The 19498-nt window shown below is 41.5% G+C and overlaps 1 protein-coding gene across 4 annotated transcripts in view; it reads right to left on the bottom strand.

Moving 5' to 3' along the window:
* SVEP1 (sushi, von Willebrand factor type A, EGF and pentraxin domain containing 1) overlaps positions 1-18182 on the bottom strand; it is a 204051-nt gene extending 185869 nt beyond the window's left edge. The window contains exons 1-2 of one of the 4 annotated variants that reach the window (XM_055087033.1): positions 18060-18182; positions 16873-17317 (exon numbers count right to left, since the gene is read on the bottom strand). Coding sequence is in view for 3 of the 4 variants with exons in the window: in XM_028493673.2 (XP_028349474.1) it covers positions 16873-17409 (537 nt within the window). In the remaining variant the exon portion in view is untranslated. Of the gene's footprint in view, positions 1-16872; positions 17459-18059 lie in introns of those variants that run through there. The other 3 variants (XM_028493673.2, XM_024126322.3, XM_024126323.3) reach the window with 3 other exon arrangements.
* Positions 18183-19498: the final 1316 nt, after the last annotated feature.

The following is a 19498-nucleotide window of genomic DNA, read 5'->3' as shown; positions in this document are numbered from 1 at the left end:
ACATATGTTCCCATACCTCTTCCATCTTGCATCTCCCTCCCTCCCACCCTCCCTATCCCACCCCTCTAGGTGGTCACAAAGCACCAAGCTGATCTCCCTGTGCTATGCGGCTGCTTCCCACTAGCTATCTATTTGACGTTTGGTAGAGAAACACATTATTGATGATTCAAAGCTGTCAGGAAAGAAACTATGTCTTCTTACCAGGTATTTCAATAGTAACTATGAAGGAAAAGTTTAGCTGGAGTTTAGAATATACAAGACACAGAGAATCTAACCATTATATTGTAAATATTTGGGATTCAGGAACAACACAACTTTTCAAAAAGCCAGACGTATTTCAAATCAAGTGTACTGACACATGGGAGATTCAAAGAGGGTGGAGGTTGAGCGGAGGTTCTCAGTTCATGAACTTATTGCATATGTTATAATTATCCTAAATTTATCAAAAACCACATTTAATTGTGACATTTATTAGCATTCCAAATAAATGACATTTGGAAGTTTATTTTGTTTTCCTTTTGTTTCCTTTGTTTTGTATTTTAGTTTCTATGAATGACTATATTAATTGCCATTATAGGGCAAAAGATTCTGTGTATCATGTTTTTAAAAAAAACTGAAATTAGACCCCAGACAATTTAGGGTTGAGTTTGCATAGATCAGAAGACTTATCATATGTATATAATTAAATTATCGATCAATGACTGTAGCAATATTTACATCCATCATCATTCAAACATGCTGACTTTTAAAATTACTATAATACAGTCTCCAGTGAATTAAACAATTCTTATCATTTAAATACATGCTTACACCTAGAACAGTGACAGTGTTCCTTAAATATGCACTGGATATATAAATGAATCTAGTTCATTACCTAAGGTACTTGAAGAAAGATTTTTCTAAGCATTGAGGATCATGGAGCCGATTGCTAAAGTGAGATTTTCTTATCTGAAGAAAATACTAAAATAGTCATAATGGAGATATTTTTCTTTTGTGAAATGGAATGGCATATAAAAAAACAGGAATGTTATGATGCAGGGGAACACTGAGTATCCCAGATCAGGATAAACTGAATTTAGTTGGAAGAACAAGTTTTATACTGAGGTTTGGCGTGTAAATTTATAAACTTAAGTTTACACTGTATGACATTTTGAGACATGGGCTAGAAGTACCTAGGACTAAAAAATAGTAACTTTGCTTGAGTCACATTTTCACTTCAACAAAAGATGTGAGGCTGAGTGCTGACCTTGGATTAGAGGAACTGAAAAACTCAGAAAAGTAGATAAATAAAGAGGACAGAGGCAGATGTGTTGCAAACCCACTGCTTCAGTGGCTTGGTCTCTGCAAGGATTGGTGGAGACATCTGTTAAGATACACGAGGTGGGTGGGAGACGCTGGTCAGTGTAATTATACTGTATAAAAATGGCACAAACAACAAGGTCCTACTGTATAGCACAGGGAACTGTATTCCATGTCCTGTAATAAACCATAATGAAAACGAGTATGAAAAGAAGGTATATATAACTGAATCACTTCGCTGTACAGCAGAAGTTAATGCAACATTGTAAATCAACTACACTTCAATAAAATTTTTTTTTTTTTTTTTTTTTTTTTTTTGCGGTACGCGGGCCTCTCACCGTCGCAGCCTCTCCCATTGCGGAGCGCAGGCTCCGGATGCGCAGGCTCAGCGGCCATGGCTCACGGGCCCAGCCGCTCCGCGGCATGCGGGATCCTCCCGGACTGGGGCACAAACCCGCGTCCCCTGCATCGGCAGGCAGACTCCCAACCACTGCGCCACCAGCGAAGCCCAATAAAATAAATTTTTAACAAATGGCATCTGAGAGGCAATTCCCTGTACTGAGTGGGGGTGAAGGGGTTGGGGGCTAAAGATCATCACTCGGGATTATCAGATGCTTTAGAGAGTGTCCACTCAAATGACATTCCCCAAATGTTCACTCCTTTTAGTCCTGTGTCTGTTTTACTTGGTCTTCTGCGTAGGCATCCACATACTCAAGTGCCCCTCACGGCTGCCCTCTCTGCCTCAAGTCTTTGCAATGAACTTCATTGCTGAGTATGTATCAGTGGGTCTTGTACTTACTGGATCCTCTAATAGAGCACAGAGGCAGTATGACATGGTGGTTAAAAGTTTAGACTTTGGCCCAGGCTGCCTGGATTTGAAATCCAGTACACCTTGACTTATCAGCAGTGTCACTTTGGTCAAGTTACTTACGTTCTCTGTGCCTCAGTTTCCTCATCTGTACTTGGGAAATAATAATAACAACCTAACTGAGGACGCTTTTCTGTTGCAAGGGTTTAATGAATTCATATAGGGGGAGTGCTTAGTGTGGGACCTGACAAGTAGCAATCAGTCACCACCATTATTCGTAAAAGAAACTTTTAACGTGTTGCTAGAATATATCCATCAAGTAGGTAAACCAACGACAATGAAACCAGTGTTTCATTTGAAGCAGTGAATGAAAATAAGTCATCATATTTGTGAAGGCTGACAAGATACATCAGGGGATTAGGGAAAATTATGACTCTATAACCAAAACCCCATACAACTCCACTTGAGCCGAGAAGGGGGTGATGATGCCCCAGGTAGAGGAACAGAAAAAGAAACACTTGAACCGGTCCTGTTATGAGGATGCCATTACAGAAGTGGTTAAAGGGCAGTGCTGACAGTGATATGGAGAGAAGACATGAATTTAAAACCTCAGATGCCTGCACGTTCTCTTTTGAACTCATTGGATGTTCTCTCTAGAGGTGCTGTGGGGTTTGCCTCCTGGACCAGATTTGGGGAAAAAAGGTAAGAAATCAGGCCTAAGATTCTACTCAGCACTTTATATTTCTCCCCTAGGAAAGTGGTCCAAAGGGTGAATTTGCTAAAATTATTACAACCTATCATTTAAGAAGCCAAGCATCCACTGGATATTCCTTTAAGAAGATGTCATAGCGATCCTTGCTTTAGTTAGAAATCAGAGAAGCACAATACTATCTTTGATATACTAAAGTTAAAAATACTGAATACTGAGGTTATAATAAATATCATTTTCTAGGTCCTACAGGAGATATAAAGTCACATAAGATGTGATCTCCGTCCTCAACAAGCAGAGGGTAGACAGACATCACCCAGACAACAAGTGCTACAAAAGAGTATGTACCATGTTTCCCTGTAATTTCCCAATCTAATTAGATAACACCCTCCAGTATTTCCCCACATTTGGGAAAATATCAAATAGGTGAATACAGATTACTCTGCAAAATTTCCGAAAAGAACTGTACTGCTGGGACTTCAGCTACCTCTGCCTCCTAGATTCCGATATTGGGCCTCATACCTTGAAACCACAGGAGAAACAGGAAATTTCAAAAGAGGAAAAAGTGAAAGGTGATAGAGAAAAAGTCATTGGCGCTTCCTGTGTTTGTGGACTAACGACCTCTGGCCCATGTTCAGATCCCACTTCGGTACTACACCCAGTAACTTCTCCCTATATGCCAGTTGTCTGCTTAGCAGGCAATAAAGTGACGCAAGCCCAGTTATTTTCCTTGTTCTCCTTCCCCTATGGAAAAGTCACGCACCCTTGCTTTGCCAAACGTTGTCAGGGCGGGCTGTTCCTCCGAGGCCCCTTTCTGCCTGCAACACCCGACCCTGTCCATAACGTCCCGTCCCACATCCCAGCATCTGTATTTCTTTGTCTGAGGGCTTCCTTTGGAGACCACTCTATTCACTTGCAGGGGAGGTGAGAGTGGCAGAGAATTAATGCTCTCCAGAGAGCGGCCCTCAACAGTGACTGATGAGAGTAGGTCTATAAACGCCCCCAGATCCCTCTCTGCTGTGCTCATTCAAAGGCTTGAATTCCACCCTGGCTCCTAGTGGGATTAAGCACAAATTACCTTTCCTGTAATTGTTGGTTCCCTTCCTGCCTCACATCCTGACTCTCCTAGCAATGTTTACTAGGTTTGTTTACCTCCCAAACAAGCTACTTGCACTCGAATCCTCATCTCAGTTCCGCTTCAGGCAGAACCCAAACGGAGACACTGGCTCTGTCTCTGGCTTGCTTTGTCTCAACTCAATCCGCACAGGAGCAAATCAAGGCTTCTGCCCAAGTAAATTTCCAACCAGTACAGAGAATGCTGGTCTCCCCTTCACTTAGCTGCCGGAAGGGGAACGTCCTCTATGAGGGCCAGGAGAGATCAGCCTTTCGGTAGAACTCTGCTCTCCCCAAAGGCAGAGTTCGCAATGCCTGCTCTGTTTCTGGGTCTCAGTATTTCCCTTCCTTCTCAGCCCTCTGACAGTATCAACTAGAGTAGGGTGCTAGGCGGGGGCTGAGGGAAATGGCTGACTGTGTAGGGCCGGCTCTGCACAGCATCCATCCATTTCCTCTGAGGGAATGTATCAAAGTTGTTGGTGGCGCTCTTTAAAATGTGGAATAGTCAGCGCTCATTAGTTTAAGCCACAGTCCCAGTGCCAAATCTGAGACCACAGTGAAAGTCCTACATCACGCCCTGCTGCCGATGAGTATTTAAAATGCAGATTTTTACTACTGATTAGCTACAAATAGCCTAAAGCTTGGTAACTTTATTGCTAGAAACTTCCAACAATAACTGCCTGAAATCACCACTTTGGGAGCAACATTTAAAAGCCAAGCATGCATAGTTTGAAGGAAATTGTGACTAAAAAGAGAGAAATCTTGGCTAGAAACAGTACTGTGAAAAACACAAACGAGCAAATAAAGATTGCTTAACTTCTTTCTAAGTCAACTGCAGATTCATCTGGAAAGGTAAAGCCTATAAAATAGGATTAAGACATGAGGCCTTATTTGAAGATATGACTTGATTGGTGTAGGTCAAAATGAGCGAGCCAAGTTGATAGAGGTACCATTATCAAAATACACTGTCAAACAACACAGCTGAATGTGGCTGAACCCTCCCCACCAACAGCAGGCAAACAGGCCGCCTGTTTCCGCGCAGGATAAAAATCACACACACAAAACAAAATGAACCTTGAGAGCTAGAGAAGAATGGATTGTGGAAAATGGGTCCTTTGAGGCAATTATTTCATTTACATGTGATGATATTAACGGGTTAGAGAATACCTTTCTGCTGTGAGAATGTCTTTGATCAGTGAGAGTAAAAGAGGGATTGACAGGGCAGTGGGTCAGCATCCCTCTCCACGTGCGACAAGCCAAAGGAAGGCCACGTTTCCTAGCCTCTCAGCGAGGTGATGGAGTCAGTTGTTTCCACCATCTGCGGCCTCAACGCTCTACTCTGTGTCACACTGTGGCCAGCCGTCAGGGCTCCTCTCCTGAGTGAATACCCACAGGGAGCTTGCCAAGTGGTGAAACAACCACTGTCATCTGCATGCAGATTTTTATGTGAGTTTGGGTCCTCAAGACGAAAGGTGACGCTAGAAGGGAGGAAAGGGACAGCTGGAGGGCATAACAGGATCTGTAGGGTCAGTGATTTCAACCCAGGACAATTCTCCAGTCCTGATGGACTCCGTACAACAGCATTTGGCATTCGGGGAAAAAAAAAAAAAAAAAAGATCGGAATGGTTTCACTTCGATTTCCTGATAATCAGCTAAAGCATTATTTTATTTCTTAAAGCAGAGCTGTTTTGTGGGGTAGTATACAAAGTTCTCACGACAATTTAGATAAAAGCTGAGATTCAAAAGGATCTTATACTTGAGACCAACCGCTTCAGGCTATGCCTCCAGATGCCCCAAAGGCAGGTCTTCAATCATCTGTACCCAGGTGAGCAATGATATTTCACTTCCCAGTAAGTAATACATGTTCGTTATAACCAGTTTTTCAAAGGCAGAAGAAATGGATTTATTTAAACAGGTAAATACACTGCCTATGGAGAACTACTGTTAATATTATGAAATTTTTCTTCTCAGTTGTTTTCCTGAGTGCATATATTTTATGAAATTGGACTTTTATATACACAGTTTTATACAGTGATGGTAAACACACAGAGAGTTTTGGCTCATTTAATATGATATTTGGCCAATTTACAATGTCATTACATAGTCTTTAAAGATATGATTTTACTGAATGTAATATATTTCACTGTGGATGTGTTTTTATTTTGTTAGCCTTGGAACTTGGTTGTTGCTGCCTCTAGTTTCTGGGTGAAGTGTCAGCCATCAGAGTTACCCTCTGGTCCCCCGACACCCCCATTCTCACCCTGCCCCTGGGGAGGAAGGCTTCCTCATCTCCTCCCTCTCCCCTTTTCTTTGGCCTTGGGCTGCCCGTCTGTAGTATATAGAGATAGGCTCCATGTGCCCAGCACTGCCTGTTCCAGGGCATGCAAGTCAATCTAATTTAGAGATTCACTATTAGGTAGCTGTGCACCTAAGCCTGCATTAAGCAGGAGATGCGGGCATGCTTGATTCTCCACCTGACTTCTCTGTTGTATTATAATTCAACTGATTTAGAACTCAGGAGAGGTGAACAAAGGTGTCATTTATTAAGCCCTCCCAAACCTCCCAAATTGTTTCTAAATTCCTATTCCAAGGAATGCTGGGATGAACATCCTTTTACAGGAATCTCTGTGTGTTTCTTGAATTATTACTTATGAGAAGCTCCCTGATGGGTAATTTAGTTTTGCGATTTATACTTTTAAGACTGCAAACATACTGACAATTTACCATATTGCTCTGGAAACATGCTACCGATTTTAAATACACAGATGTATTGTGAATGCTCTACATTAAGAGAAAGGAGGCTATAAAGAGGAAGACCTTGAAGATAGAATAAAGAAGGAGAAATATTCAGTAGAAGGTCTTCGCTGGCTGAGGGAAGAGACCCTTGCTCTAATAAAGGTGAGGAAGTATGGTTAAATACAGATGCATATAAGTTTAGAGGTGGAACTAGTGGAAATTTGAGAGAGTTCATATCTGAGAAAGTTAGAAGTGTATGTATTTTAACCATATACACATATATACATTTTAAATATCACCTTTGAAATTTTATAAAACTATATTTTACATTAGCAACCAGTATATCCTATAACTAGGTGCAGTAGGATGGGCATTAAACAATGAAGGCTATCAGAAGCGTTTCAGAGGCAATTAAGAAAATAGTGCATCGAGCTCACCTACCTGAAAATATATTTTATACACTCTAGCGATAACTTACAACTGGAAAAATATCCAACTTGGACCCTACTTAGTAAATGACTAGGTAAATTTACTAAGGAAACTAATTTTACTCTGTAAATGGATTCAATCTTGTAATAAGCCCTGCTAAGAACTTTCTTTAAAATTTTTTTCTCTATTACTCTTGTAGGAAGTTTTGTCCTTAACTTTGAATGACATCTATTCACACAAAACAAGGCAGCCATCACTATTTCAACATATGTAGCAACTAGACTCTGGCTCCTCAAGTTTATAGTTTTCGGGTTCACTGCAACCAGGAAAGAAAGAATGCTCTGAATCGGAAACATTGTTATTGCTTGACACTTTACACAAATAAAACGCAACTGGTTGAATGACCTAATGACAAAGGCAGATAGCAAAGAAGATGAATATTTTAAAAATCTTTTCATCAAGATTGATAAGAAAATGCACCTACTAATGCACTACATATTTCAGTTCCTTCTCACTACCATTCATTTCAAATGAAGTGCTGTAACAACATTCATGGGCTACAACATCTCACAGAATGTTTCCTATCCACAATTGGCCTCCAAAACAAAGCAGGTTACTGTATGTAAGCAGATTCTATGCCAGAAATACATTCTTCATATGGCCGGGGGAGATTTAGAAAAGAGTGTTAAAAATCTACAGGAAAGGCAGAGATAATACAGAACAGGAAATTCCTTTTAATGTAGAAATCTCTTAACCTGACAGCTTCCTCTGAAAAGCCAAAGAAGAACCATGTTTTCCTGAGAAAGGTTCATTTGGATTTACTAACTGACAATAAAATATTGATTATATTTTGTGGGATGCATTTTTCCCCCCATCACTCTCAGTATAATCTTTTATTTGGGAGTGAATGCCATATTATTTAGAAGCTTCTGGGAAACTAACATAGGAAGTTTCTGTTGCCAAAATTTAAATAGATTGCTCAGGAACTTTGATAGTTTTTCTAAAACAAAAGCATGATCTAGCACAAGGACAAAGGTATTTTTCAGTTAGGCAAGGCCTGACTCTTCCATCTTGAGCTGGGCCATTTGAGGAAGGAACGAAATGGGATTTCCAGATATTTCTCTGGTTAGACATACACTCTTCCTGACACACTGGTTTGGTAAAGACCACTCATCACTTCCTCAGTATCCACACTCTCCTTCCTCTTCAGTAACAAAACTCTGTAAAGCTAAGGATGGGATTGAGACCAAGTCCCCCTCAGTGAGATCTACGTGGAAGTATTGTGTCAATTGCTACAGAGTCTTCTTAAACAGTAATATGACTGTCTTTATCCTTTCTTGCCTCCTGGAATGAGCCCCTGATGGTAGGAGCTCAAACAGCTAATTTGGACCATGAGGTGACCCGAAGATGAGAGAACAGAGGTCTGAAAGAGAGGACTCCGGGTCCCTGAAGACATCAGACAGCTGCCATATTAGCTCTGACTTTTCTACTCAAGACTTAATTTGAGAGAGACACAACTGTTTATCATGTTTAAGCTAGTGGTACTTTAGATTTTTCTACAACATCCAGCTAAATTTAATCTTAGCTAATATACTGGGTTAAAAAGGAAGCTCAGAGGACAAACTAGAGGGGATTATACCATCTCAGGCTCTGCCAATGATTGGTCCCTGTTAGAGCGTGGAACACAATCAAGGATCACAAAATGAGATTCTAAGTGCCAGGTGGGGATGCTGAGGAGTTGAGAGAAATTACACCCAGAATTGTTACACACCCCAATCTGTCAAGAGTAAGCCCCACATGGACATATACACACTATCAAATGTAAAATAGATAGCTAGTGGGAAGCAGCCATAAAGCACAGGGAGATCAGCTCGGTCTCTCTCGACCACCTAGAGGGGTGGGATAGGGAGGGTGGGAGGGAGACGCAAGAGGGAGGAGATATGGGGATATATGTATACGTATAGCTGATTCACTTTGTTGTAGGGCGGAAACTAGTACACCATTGTAAAGCAATTATACTCCAATAAAGATGTTAAAAAAAAAAAAGAGTAAGCCCCAAACTCAAATTTTTAAAAAATGCTATCTCCTGATTTTAAAATGCCTGCCAAAGTTAAAACATACATTAAATATACATATATATTTTAAAATACACAAATACATACACACACACGTATATATATGCACCTGCACACACACACATAGGCCATATATATATCACACACATTAAGGGCCAATTGAAAAGCACCCATGGAATGACTATGGCCTTAAAGCCATGGTTTTTGTCTTCTGGGTTAGATTGGCATTATATCTTAGGCAACACTTTAGAAGCTCTGGAGATGGGATTCCCTACCTCTCCCTGGCTTTTGATACAACTCAACAAATGGAGGTAATACAGTAAGATGTGGGTGGGGTGGGGGTGGTGGGGAGGAGAAAGACCAGATGACAAATCGGACACTGGATTGACTCTACCTTTGGCATTTATTCAGCCCTGTGAGTACCATTTAGATACCTAACCTCTCCCAGTATCCAGGCCTTTTCTGTAAAACTGATTCTGTAAAATCATAACATGAAAGCGCTTCATAAATTACAGATCACTTTACAAATTGAAGGTGTATCTGGTCAAGAATGAATACATTTAATAATTCTACTTCATGGTCGCTGTTAAGAGAAATCTTCTCTAGCACGTTGTACCAAGAGGACACTGGGGAAGGCTTTCCTATCCTCTGACCACAGAAGTGAAGTAGGACAGAGCAGTCTGCCCTTCCTCTGTGTTTAAGCATTCAGTCTTTGACCAAGTACCCTCATGATGCATTTCAACCAAACATCATATAATACTGGCAGCCAATAGTGATGTGTCTTTAACAGTAGCATACGTGCACCCTCTTAATACATATCACAGTGTCCTGTATGCTGGGCATAACAAAACTAATAAATAAAATACACAGATACCAGACTAAGAAGAAATCAGAATTCAATATTTGACAATTATTTGCTCTCTCTCCAAATAAATTTCAGTACCATCTTTGCCTGGGAAATATACGAGAGGTCTGGATCTATTTTATGCACTGAGGATTCATTCATTCATTCATTCCTTCATTCACAATTCTAAAGTACGGATGGGATTACAAAAGAAGTTGCTACAGAAGACCAAGGCAACATGAGAATTGTTTTAAAGTTTAAGAAGCATAAAAGAGAGAACACTTCCAGAGGTGTATTTAGAAAGATCATCTTTCCAGCATCAAAAAAGAACTTAGCTCCTTCAACAGTGAGTAATTCTTGACATCTAAATCATGCTCTGAGTTTGGAACAGCGGAATCCACTGCAGATTGTATGACTCCCCTCTACCTCTTCCAATAGGGAAGGAGAACCCAAACTTTGCTTATTCCTTCAGCATCTGGGCCATCAGAAAGATTGCTGCATAGGCTATTATTGGTTCATTGTATAGAAATAAAATAGCCTTAATTTTATTCATCAGAGTTTTAATCTGGTGGTACCTCACACAACTCCAGGTTTTATCAGAACACTTAAAAGGTAAAGGTGTGAACGTGTAGCAGCGTGGACCCATATCGACGATGCCCTTCCCTTGAAGCTAGGAAGAGTCTCTGCCTGTCTATTCCCAGTCTTTGGGCCACACCTAAAGCTCAGACTTTTGGCAAGGCAGCATGTTCCCCACCATTGGATCATATTTCTGGAACTCTGGAACAATCAAGAAAGCAGCAGTTTTTTCCAAAGGAAGCTCCATGCTATGTTTGTGTAAGAGATATTTAGCAAAAGTGAAGTGGGATGAGGGGCTCTGATTTTATTATGATGTGAAATGCTTAGGAGTTGAAGAGTGTTGCATTCACAGAGGGGCCAATGCAAAATATGCACTTTAGGAAAGGCAATTTATAAATACATGTCAGGGAGAAAAACCAAAAGAAAGGTCACTGTGAAACAATCATCTCTTGGAAAGGAAAAGCTGAAGAGCTTTTTGTTTGTTTTGTCAAAGGCTTTCACGTAACTAAGTTCAAGGTGCTAAATCTTTCCCCCATTCTATTGATTGGGTCTCTGGAGGGAACTGTACTAACTACCGATTTCACTGCTTTTGCCCTATACTCTTTGATGACAGTGGGGGATGGTGCCCAAAAAGAAAACATCTACACTGCAGTTCATCCATTCAAATAAAGTGTGTCTGTGCATATACTCCCCCCATCAAGTGGTACAATTCTGACACCCTATAAAAAATGAAGCAACACTGTTACCCTTTTTGTTTAGTCAATCATATGTGCTGAGAGATAACAGCAAATTTCATGTTGGGAAAGGAAATTCTCTATCTTGAAATTTTACGTAAGAGGAGAAGAGGTCTGAATTGGGAGGGGTAGCCATGTACTTGCAAGTGTGTATCTATGTGTTTGCATATTTGTCTGCCTGTGTTTGTGGCTGTGGACAGCTGTGCGGTCGTTCAGTGTCAAATGGAAGAGGTTTGAAAAACTCATTTTTCTGGGGAAGATAATGAATAACCTCAAAAATGTCCCCATGATTTTCAATTTCACGTAAAGGCCAGATCACAATCAGTTCCAATATTACCATTCTACGCACACATGGGAATCCGATGAACTGTTTCATCTCCATGAAGAAATGTCTAAATTTCCAAACAGAACCACACAGTTTATCATTTTCAAACTAATCCTGTGATAAAACAGGCTTGCTTGATCTCTTTGCCAAAATTCACATTCAAACTTCTACTAATGCCATTTCTAAACACTGGTCATCTTCTATCAATTTTTTCCATAAATATCATATTTTAATTATACCTAAGCAAATCATCAGAGGCTTGGCAAAGTTACAGTAAAGACATGTAGGTTTCCAGGTTAGACAGGAACTGAGTCCAGCTGACCCTCTGCTGTACCTTCTCATAACCCAACCAAAATGAGAAAAGGAAAATAAAGTCAAGGGAAAGTTCAGTTAAAACAAACTTTTGAGAAATTTCTGCTTGTTAGATTACAAACGGATCCAGAATGAAGAAAGGTACTGGGACCCCTATTGGCAATTCTACTTTCCAAGACAGGATGTAGTATTTGGAAGGAGAAAGCTGAAGACAGAGTAGGTCTTGAGGAAAGCAGTTCATACGCAACTCATTACCCATTGAACTGATTTGGATCAACAGTACTGAGAGGCCCTGGGCAGACCTGGCCAAGCCAAATAGAGGAGCTGGTCTATGGCAAGTTTTTCCTTGATGCAGAGGGGTTCTTCCCTGATGGAGTGGGCAGTGACACGAGGAATAAGGCCAGCATTTGGGACCTCATGAGAACTCGGAGTGGAGGCCAACAGAGGACTGAGTCTACAAAACTGAACCCTGCCTGGCGTAACTACTTCAATTAAGAGAGGACATCTTTAGGGAGTTCTTTTGTCTCTTAAAGGCAAAAGCCTTTCAAACTTCATAGGAAAGGGGAAAAAAAGCACAAATTAAAAGTAGATTCAACAGGTTGATAAAATGGTAGATGCTAGCATCATAAACAAAGTTCAAAGGCAAGTGAAACACAGAGAAAAAATACTTGCCGCAGACTTGCCAGCAGGAGGTTTAATATCATTAAGATTTAAAATGCATTTACAAATCACTAAGAAAAAGAAGCACCCTCAAACGGAAAATGGATAATAATCCCAAAATATTTTAAGAGGTATTCACAAAAAGAGCTATATATGTCCAACAGTACATGAAAAAAGTGTTCAGCCTCGCTAAAGAGGAAATGCAATATAAAATAGGATTCTAGGGACTTTTCTGGTGGCACAGTGGTTAAGAATCCTCCTGCCAATGCAGGGGACACAGGTTCGATCCTGGTCTAGGAAGATCCCACAGGCCGCAGAGCAACTAAGCCCCTGCACCACAACTACTGAGCCTGCGCTCTAGAGCCCACGAGCCACAACTACTGAGCCCGTGTGCCACAACTACTGAAGCCCACGTGCCTAGAGCCCATGCTCTGCAACAAGAGAAGCCACTGCAATGAGAGGCCCGCGCACAGCAATGAAGAGTAGCCCCTGCTCACCGCAACTACAGAAAAGCCCACATGCAGCAACGAAGACCCAACGCAGCCAAAAAAAAAAAAAAAAAAAAAAAGGGATTCTACTTTTCACATATAAATTAGGGGTGTCATGTTCAAATGATACTAACCTGTGTTGGCTGTTTCCTATACATGGACCCAGGCACTACATGTAGGAGTGCAATTTGGTACCCATTTTCTACAGAGCCACTTGGCACACGTATCAAAGGCCTTAAAAAATAGGCATCCTCTTTGAAGGAGTAATACCTACCACTTCAGAAATTTGTATTAAGGAAATTATTAGAAATATGAGCAAAGATTTGCTCACACAGTATTGTTTGTAACAGCCTAAATATATAATAATAGGTAATTACATGATAAAAATAAAAGCACATCCTGTAATGGAATACTGTGTGACCATGAAAAATGATAAAGTAGAAGTGTATTTCTTATTATGAAAAGAAGACTGCAAAATATGATGGAAAAGTCAAGTTAAAAAAAGAGAACATACAATACAATCCTTTTTTGAGTAAACATTATTTATGCATGATATATGTACACGTATGAAAACATACCTACTACCTTGACAACTGCAAAAAGAAGGATATGTACCAAAATATTACAGTGTATTTACAGAAAAATTTTCTGATTATTTTATCTTCTACAATAAACACTATCAGTAAAATGAAATGTATTTTTAAAAAACAAATCAAAGAGACTTGGACAAGAATTCAGATACATAAGTCATGTTTAAAAAGTCAACGTTTCTTTACCTCAAGAATAATTGTCTAACAGCTCATACTACTCAATAACAAAAAAACAAACAACCCAATCGAAAAATGGGAATAAGACCTAAATAGAGGGACTATTACTCAGCCATAAGAAAGAATGAAATAATGCCATTTGCAGCAACATGGATGGACCTAGAGATTATCATACTAAGCGAAGTAAGTCAGAAAGAGAAAGACAAATACCATGTGACATCACTTATATGTGGAATCTAAAATACAACACAAATGAACATATCTATGAAACAGAAACAGACTCACAGACATAGGGAACAGACTGCAGTTTCCAAGGGGGAGGGGGAGTGGGGAAGGGAAGGATTGGGAGTTTGCAATTAGCAAATGCAAACTAGTATATATAGGATGGATAAACAACAACGTCCTACTGTATAGCACAGGGAACTATATTCAATATCTTGTGATAAACCATAATGCAAAAAATATGAAAAAGGATATATATGTATAACTAAGTCACTTTGCTGTACAGCAGAAATTAACACAACACTGTAAATTGACTATACTTCAATAAACTCTTTACAAAGTAAAAAAAGAATAATTGTTTAAAATTTAATTTGAAAAGATGCTATTCATGATAGCAGTACTGAATAGAATACATTTAGGTCTAAATTTGAAAAATATATGCAGGACTTAATTACTAGAAATCTACGACTTTACTGAAGGATACAAAAAGAACTGGTTATAAATGGACATACCATATTTTTGACTTGGAAGGACTATTATTATAAAATGTAAATAATCCCCAATTTAATTTTATATTTTCTGTATTGAAATCAAAATCCTGGCTGGTTTCATTTGAAATAGGTGAAAGTGAATTAAAAATTCATATTAAGTTATAAATCTATAAGAACTGATTTAAAGAGAAAAGATAAGAAAAAGGAGAATTTGCACTACCAGATATTTAAATATACTGTAAGGTTATAATAATTAAATCACTTTTTGAAAGCTTAAAAATAATAGATAGATAATAGGATGGACTATCCTATCATCCAGGATAATAAAAATTCATAGAAAGCCAGGAGGAGATCAAATACCCATAAGCTTTTAGTGTATGATAAAAGTGGCATTCAGTTAAATTGGAAAAGGATGAATGGCCAGTAAACAAATGATGCTGGGACAACTGGTTAACTATTTATTAAAAAATAAAGTGAGACATCTTTGTCATACCATACACTAAAACAAGCTCCTGATAGATTAAACTGTTAGATGGGAAAATATTTCTCTGATTTGGGAAATGAGAAAGCCATTCTAAGAACATAAGCAAATGTAAGATCTTAAAGACAAAGTCTGATGGATTTGGCTATATACAAATTTAAATCATCCATCTAACAACACTGTGATAAAGAAAAGTAAAAGGCAGTGAACTGGAGAAACATTTGCAGCATGTATAAAAAAGAGTTACCACTCTTACTATGTAAAGAGCTTTTACAAATCATTAAAATAAACCAACAAATATGCACCATAATTGCAAAATGGGCAAAAATTATGACCATGTAATTATCAAAAGAAAAATACAAATGCCCAGAAAATGTTCATTCCCCAGTAAAACTAAAACAACTGAATTTGCTAAAATGATACCTCTATTCACCTACCAAACTGGCAAAGACATTAAAAATATGAGCGCATGTTATTGGTGACCATGTGGCAAACTTACTGCTGTGATAACTCCGCTGGTGGGAATGTAAATCTATACAAGCCTCCAAGGGAGAACTGGAAATATGTATCAAGTAGTTTACAAATGTCCGTATCTTTAATTCAGCAACTTTACAGAAATTCTTCCTACCGAAGTAATCAAAGGGGTCCATAAATATTTGTGTTTACCATGACAATAAAAACCTAAGTGTCCAACAACTGGTGACAGGTAAAATAGATCATAGTATATGCACCCATTAGACTACTATGCGAGTTAGGTAGGTACATAATAACTATATTATATTACATATATAATGATGTAGATCATGTCATGATATAACAAATGAAAAATGTAGGCTACAAAAGAGCAAGACACCAGTTTGGTTTAAAGTATGTGCAGATGGGGCTTCCCTGGTGGCGCAGTGGTTGAGAGTCCGCCTGCCGATGCAGGGGACACAGGTTCGTGCCCCGGTCCGGGAAGATCCCACATGCCGCGGAGCGGCTGGGCCCGTGAGCCATGGCCGCTGAGCCTGCGCGTCCGGAGCCTGTGCTCCGCAAAGGGAGAGGCCACAACAGTGAGAGGCCCGCGTACCGCCAAAAAAAAAAAAAAAAAAAAGGATGTGCAGATGTGCATACTGGGCAAATGTTCAACAACATGTAAACAGTGGCTTTATAAGGGTGATGGGATTAGAGGCTTCTTTTTCCCCCCTTTTCCTCCTCTGATTTCATTCATTTCACAACAATTGGCTTGCTATCACGTGTCTGACATTTCTATATGCTCCAAATTTTCTTCAACTGAATATGTGTCACATTGCAGTCAGAAAAAGTTAAATTTTGGAAAAGTAAAAGTCCAGCATCTTAAACTGACTTCCTCTTCCAGGTGCTAAAAATCTTGTAAAGGACTCAGAGCAACGAAATTCATATTGAAAGCATAAAATCACGTACCAGAGAATTGGGGAAATGTTCAGGTCACTTCACCTCTTACCTTTAGAGACACTTCATAAAACATACTCACCTGTTCCAGTTTGGCCACGGTTTGTCCCTACGAGAGTGAATTGTGAAGAGCATCTCAAGGACCTCTTCCTAAGAGGGTCCTCAAAGACCACTTAATAAGGAGCCTGACATCTTCCTAAGCCTTTAAAATCCATCATCCCAAGGGACCCCACCCACCAACAACAGAAGGGTAGGTATGATTCTGACTTTGGGGATGGGGACGCTTGACCCAGGGTGCTGTGGCTTGCCCTAGGCTGAGCCGGACAGGCAGCGATGGGTGGGCAGGGCCGGGGCGCGGGCTGGGGCCGGGGCCGGGAGGGGCGGGCACCTTACCGCAGCTTGCTGGAAGGCGCCCTTGGTGTAGGTGCCGCCACCGCGGTAGGTGATGGCCGGGATCTCGCGGCTGAGCAGCGCGCACTTGTGCTGGTGCGCGCGGCGGGAGGAGATGTAATCGACGCGCGGCACCACGTTGTTCTTGGACGAGAAGGTCACGATGGCCACGCGAGTGGCCGTGGGCACCACGGGGAAGTCGGACAGCAGCTTACGGACGAACTTGAGCTCGCTGAGGAAGTTGGCTTGGCCCACGCTGGACGACTCATCCACCAGGAAGACGAGCTCCAGGCGCTCGCTGAGCTCCCGCAGCCGCCGCACGCGTCGCCGGAAAGCCTGGCCCAGCCGCTCCACTTTGCTCTCCGCCGCCGCCGCGTCCTCGCCGGGCGCGGGCGGCGCGGGCAGCCGCCCCGGGGTCTCGGGCGCGGCCTCGGGGAAGAGGCGGAAGCTGAAATTGCGCGACGGGGACAGCTGCTGAAAGGTCGCCCAGCCCGAAACGAGCGCCAGACCCCAGCAACAAAAGGCCAGGCGCGCCCACATTGCGCTGGAGACGGAGCGGCCGCCCGGGGCGCAGGCGTCGGCCCGGCGCGGAGAGATGCTCAGCCGCCCGGCTCGCCGAGGGGCGTGCGCGGCGCGGGACGGCGGCCGCGAGCCTCAGCGCCCTCTCATCTGACACTGGGGACACAGTCCAACCTCCTCCGGCCGCCCGGGGACAAGGGATGGAACGGCGCGCGCTCGCTACCCCTCTCGCTCTCGTCTTTTCTCTCCCCTCTCTCCTCCTCCTCGCCCTCCCTGAAGCCTATAAAATGTTTGAAGGAAAGGGGGCAGTCTAGAAAAATCTCCCGCTTCCCTCCTTCTCTCCCTCCTATCTCTGTCTCTCCCTCTCCCTCCTCTATCTCTGCCTCTATCTCTCTCCTCCCCCTTATTCTCCTCCCGAGTTCAAGCCAAAGACTCTCGGAGATTCCATGACACCAGAACCCCGCGTCTGTCAGGCTGTCAACATTCCCGCAGCAAGCGCACCAGCGCCGAAGCCCTGATTGATCCCATATGTCTGGCAGGAGCTGCAGAGGAATTCACTGGAGATGGATCCAGATACCGAGAGTGCCACAGTAATTGGAAACACTTCGTAGAGGAAACACACACGGACAGGCCAGGGAGTTGAAAGCATCCTTTGAAAATTGCTTGCTCACCTTTTGTGTCTCTCTCTCCCTCTCCGGTTCCTCAAAGCCCTCACCAAGTGGATGTTTATTTGACTTTCCTGGTGGGGCTTTCTGGTCAGTGGTGTGTGTGAGTGTGTCCTCTTGAGGGTCGCCTCAGATCACACCATATAGGCGTCGCATCTACCCCTATGCAGCCCATAGGGATGATTTGTCATGGTGCTGCATTCATGCATTTATTTATTCATCCATTTGGTCACTCCTTCATTCATTCAACAAATATTTTTGAGCACCTATTGTGTGCCAGGACACCTGGAATAGAAGGAGGAACACAAATTGGCATAGATCTTGTCCCCAAGGAACTTATAGGGTAACAAGTGATGTAACCATTAACCAGATATTTCACAAATAATGTATATAATTACAGCTGACCATGCTAACGCTATGAAGGAGATCTTAGGCAGATAGCTTTGACCTTAGAAGACCAGGGAAGCCTTTGCGGAGGACATGAAGTTTGAGCTGAAATCTGATGATGAGCAAGGGTCCCTTTTCCCCAGTCCTCTTTCATGTGCCCGGTGGTCTGTTTCAACAGGTGAGACCCATAGAGGGCTATTTCCTTGGCTTTGAATGGTACCTGGCACATAGCTACTTTGAAACACAAGTTGCCACCTGGGGGTAGTTTTTCCAAAACGAAACCCCGAAAGGGATGGTGCAAGTGCAAAGAAGGAGTAAACGTTGCATAAGAGGTGGAGTAAACTTTGCAAAAATGATTCTAGCTAGGAGTCAGGAGCCCTGTGTAGATATGCCTCTGCAATTATATAAATCCTCTGAACCAAGACACTTCCAACTCTTGGCTTCAATTTCCACATCTGTTTCATGATGGAATTCAATGATCTCAGAGTTTCCTTTGTCTCTAATATCAGATGATTTAATTCCATCTATATTTAATGAAATACCTTCACAGTATATTGGTTGAAATGTTAGGGCTCTTGGAGTCTGTTTGCCCAGAATGAAGTCTTGGCTCTGCCATTCAGTAGTTGTATGACCTTGACATTAGTTTGCTCATCTGTAAGATGGAGTAATAATAATAGCAAATTAAAGGTTATTGTGAGGATATAATCATAAAAACAAAGTTCTTAGGCTAGTGCTTAGACTATAGCATGTACTCTACAAATGCTGATTGCTATTACTGCCACATTTAACCATAAATACTCTTCAAATCCTCATTTTTTCTAGGATTTTTCTATTTGACCATCTACTGTGCCAGAATATTAGATACTGAGGAGTTAAAGCTGAATAAGACTCAGTTCCAGTCTTGCAGAAGTTCAAAGGATATCAGAAGAGAACACAGACTTGCAAACAATTACAGAGCAGTAGGATGATTGCAAGGATGGAGAAGAGAGAGCAAGAAGAGAAAGTTCTCGGGCTTCCCTGGTGGCGCAGTGGTTGAGAGTCCGCCTGCCGATGCAGGG

Source organism: Physeter macrocephalus, chromosome 9, assembly GCF_002837175.3.
Source record: "Physeter macrocephalus isolate SW-GA chromosome 9, ASM283717v5, whole genome shotgun sequence".
Taxonomy (NCBI): Eukaryota; Metazoa; Chordata; class Mammalia; order Artiodactyla; family Physeteridae; genus Physeter; species Physeter macrocephalus.
This window is presented reverse-complemented; position numbering and strand designations above follow the sequence as displayed.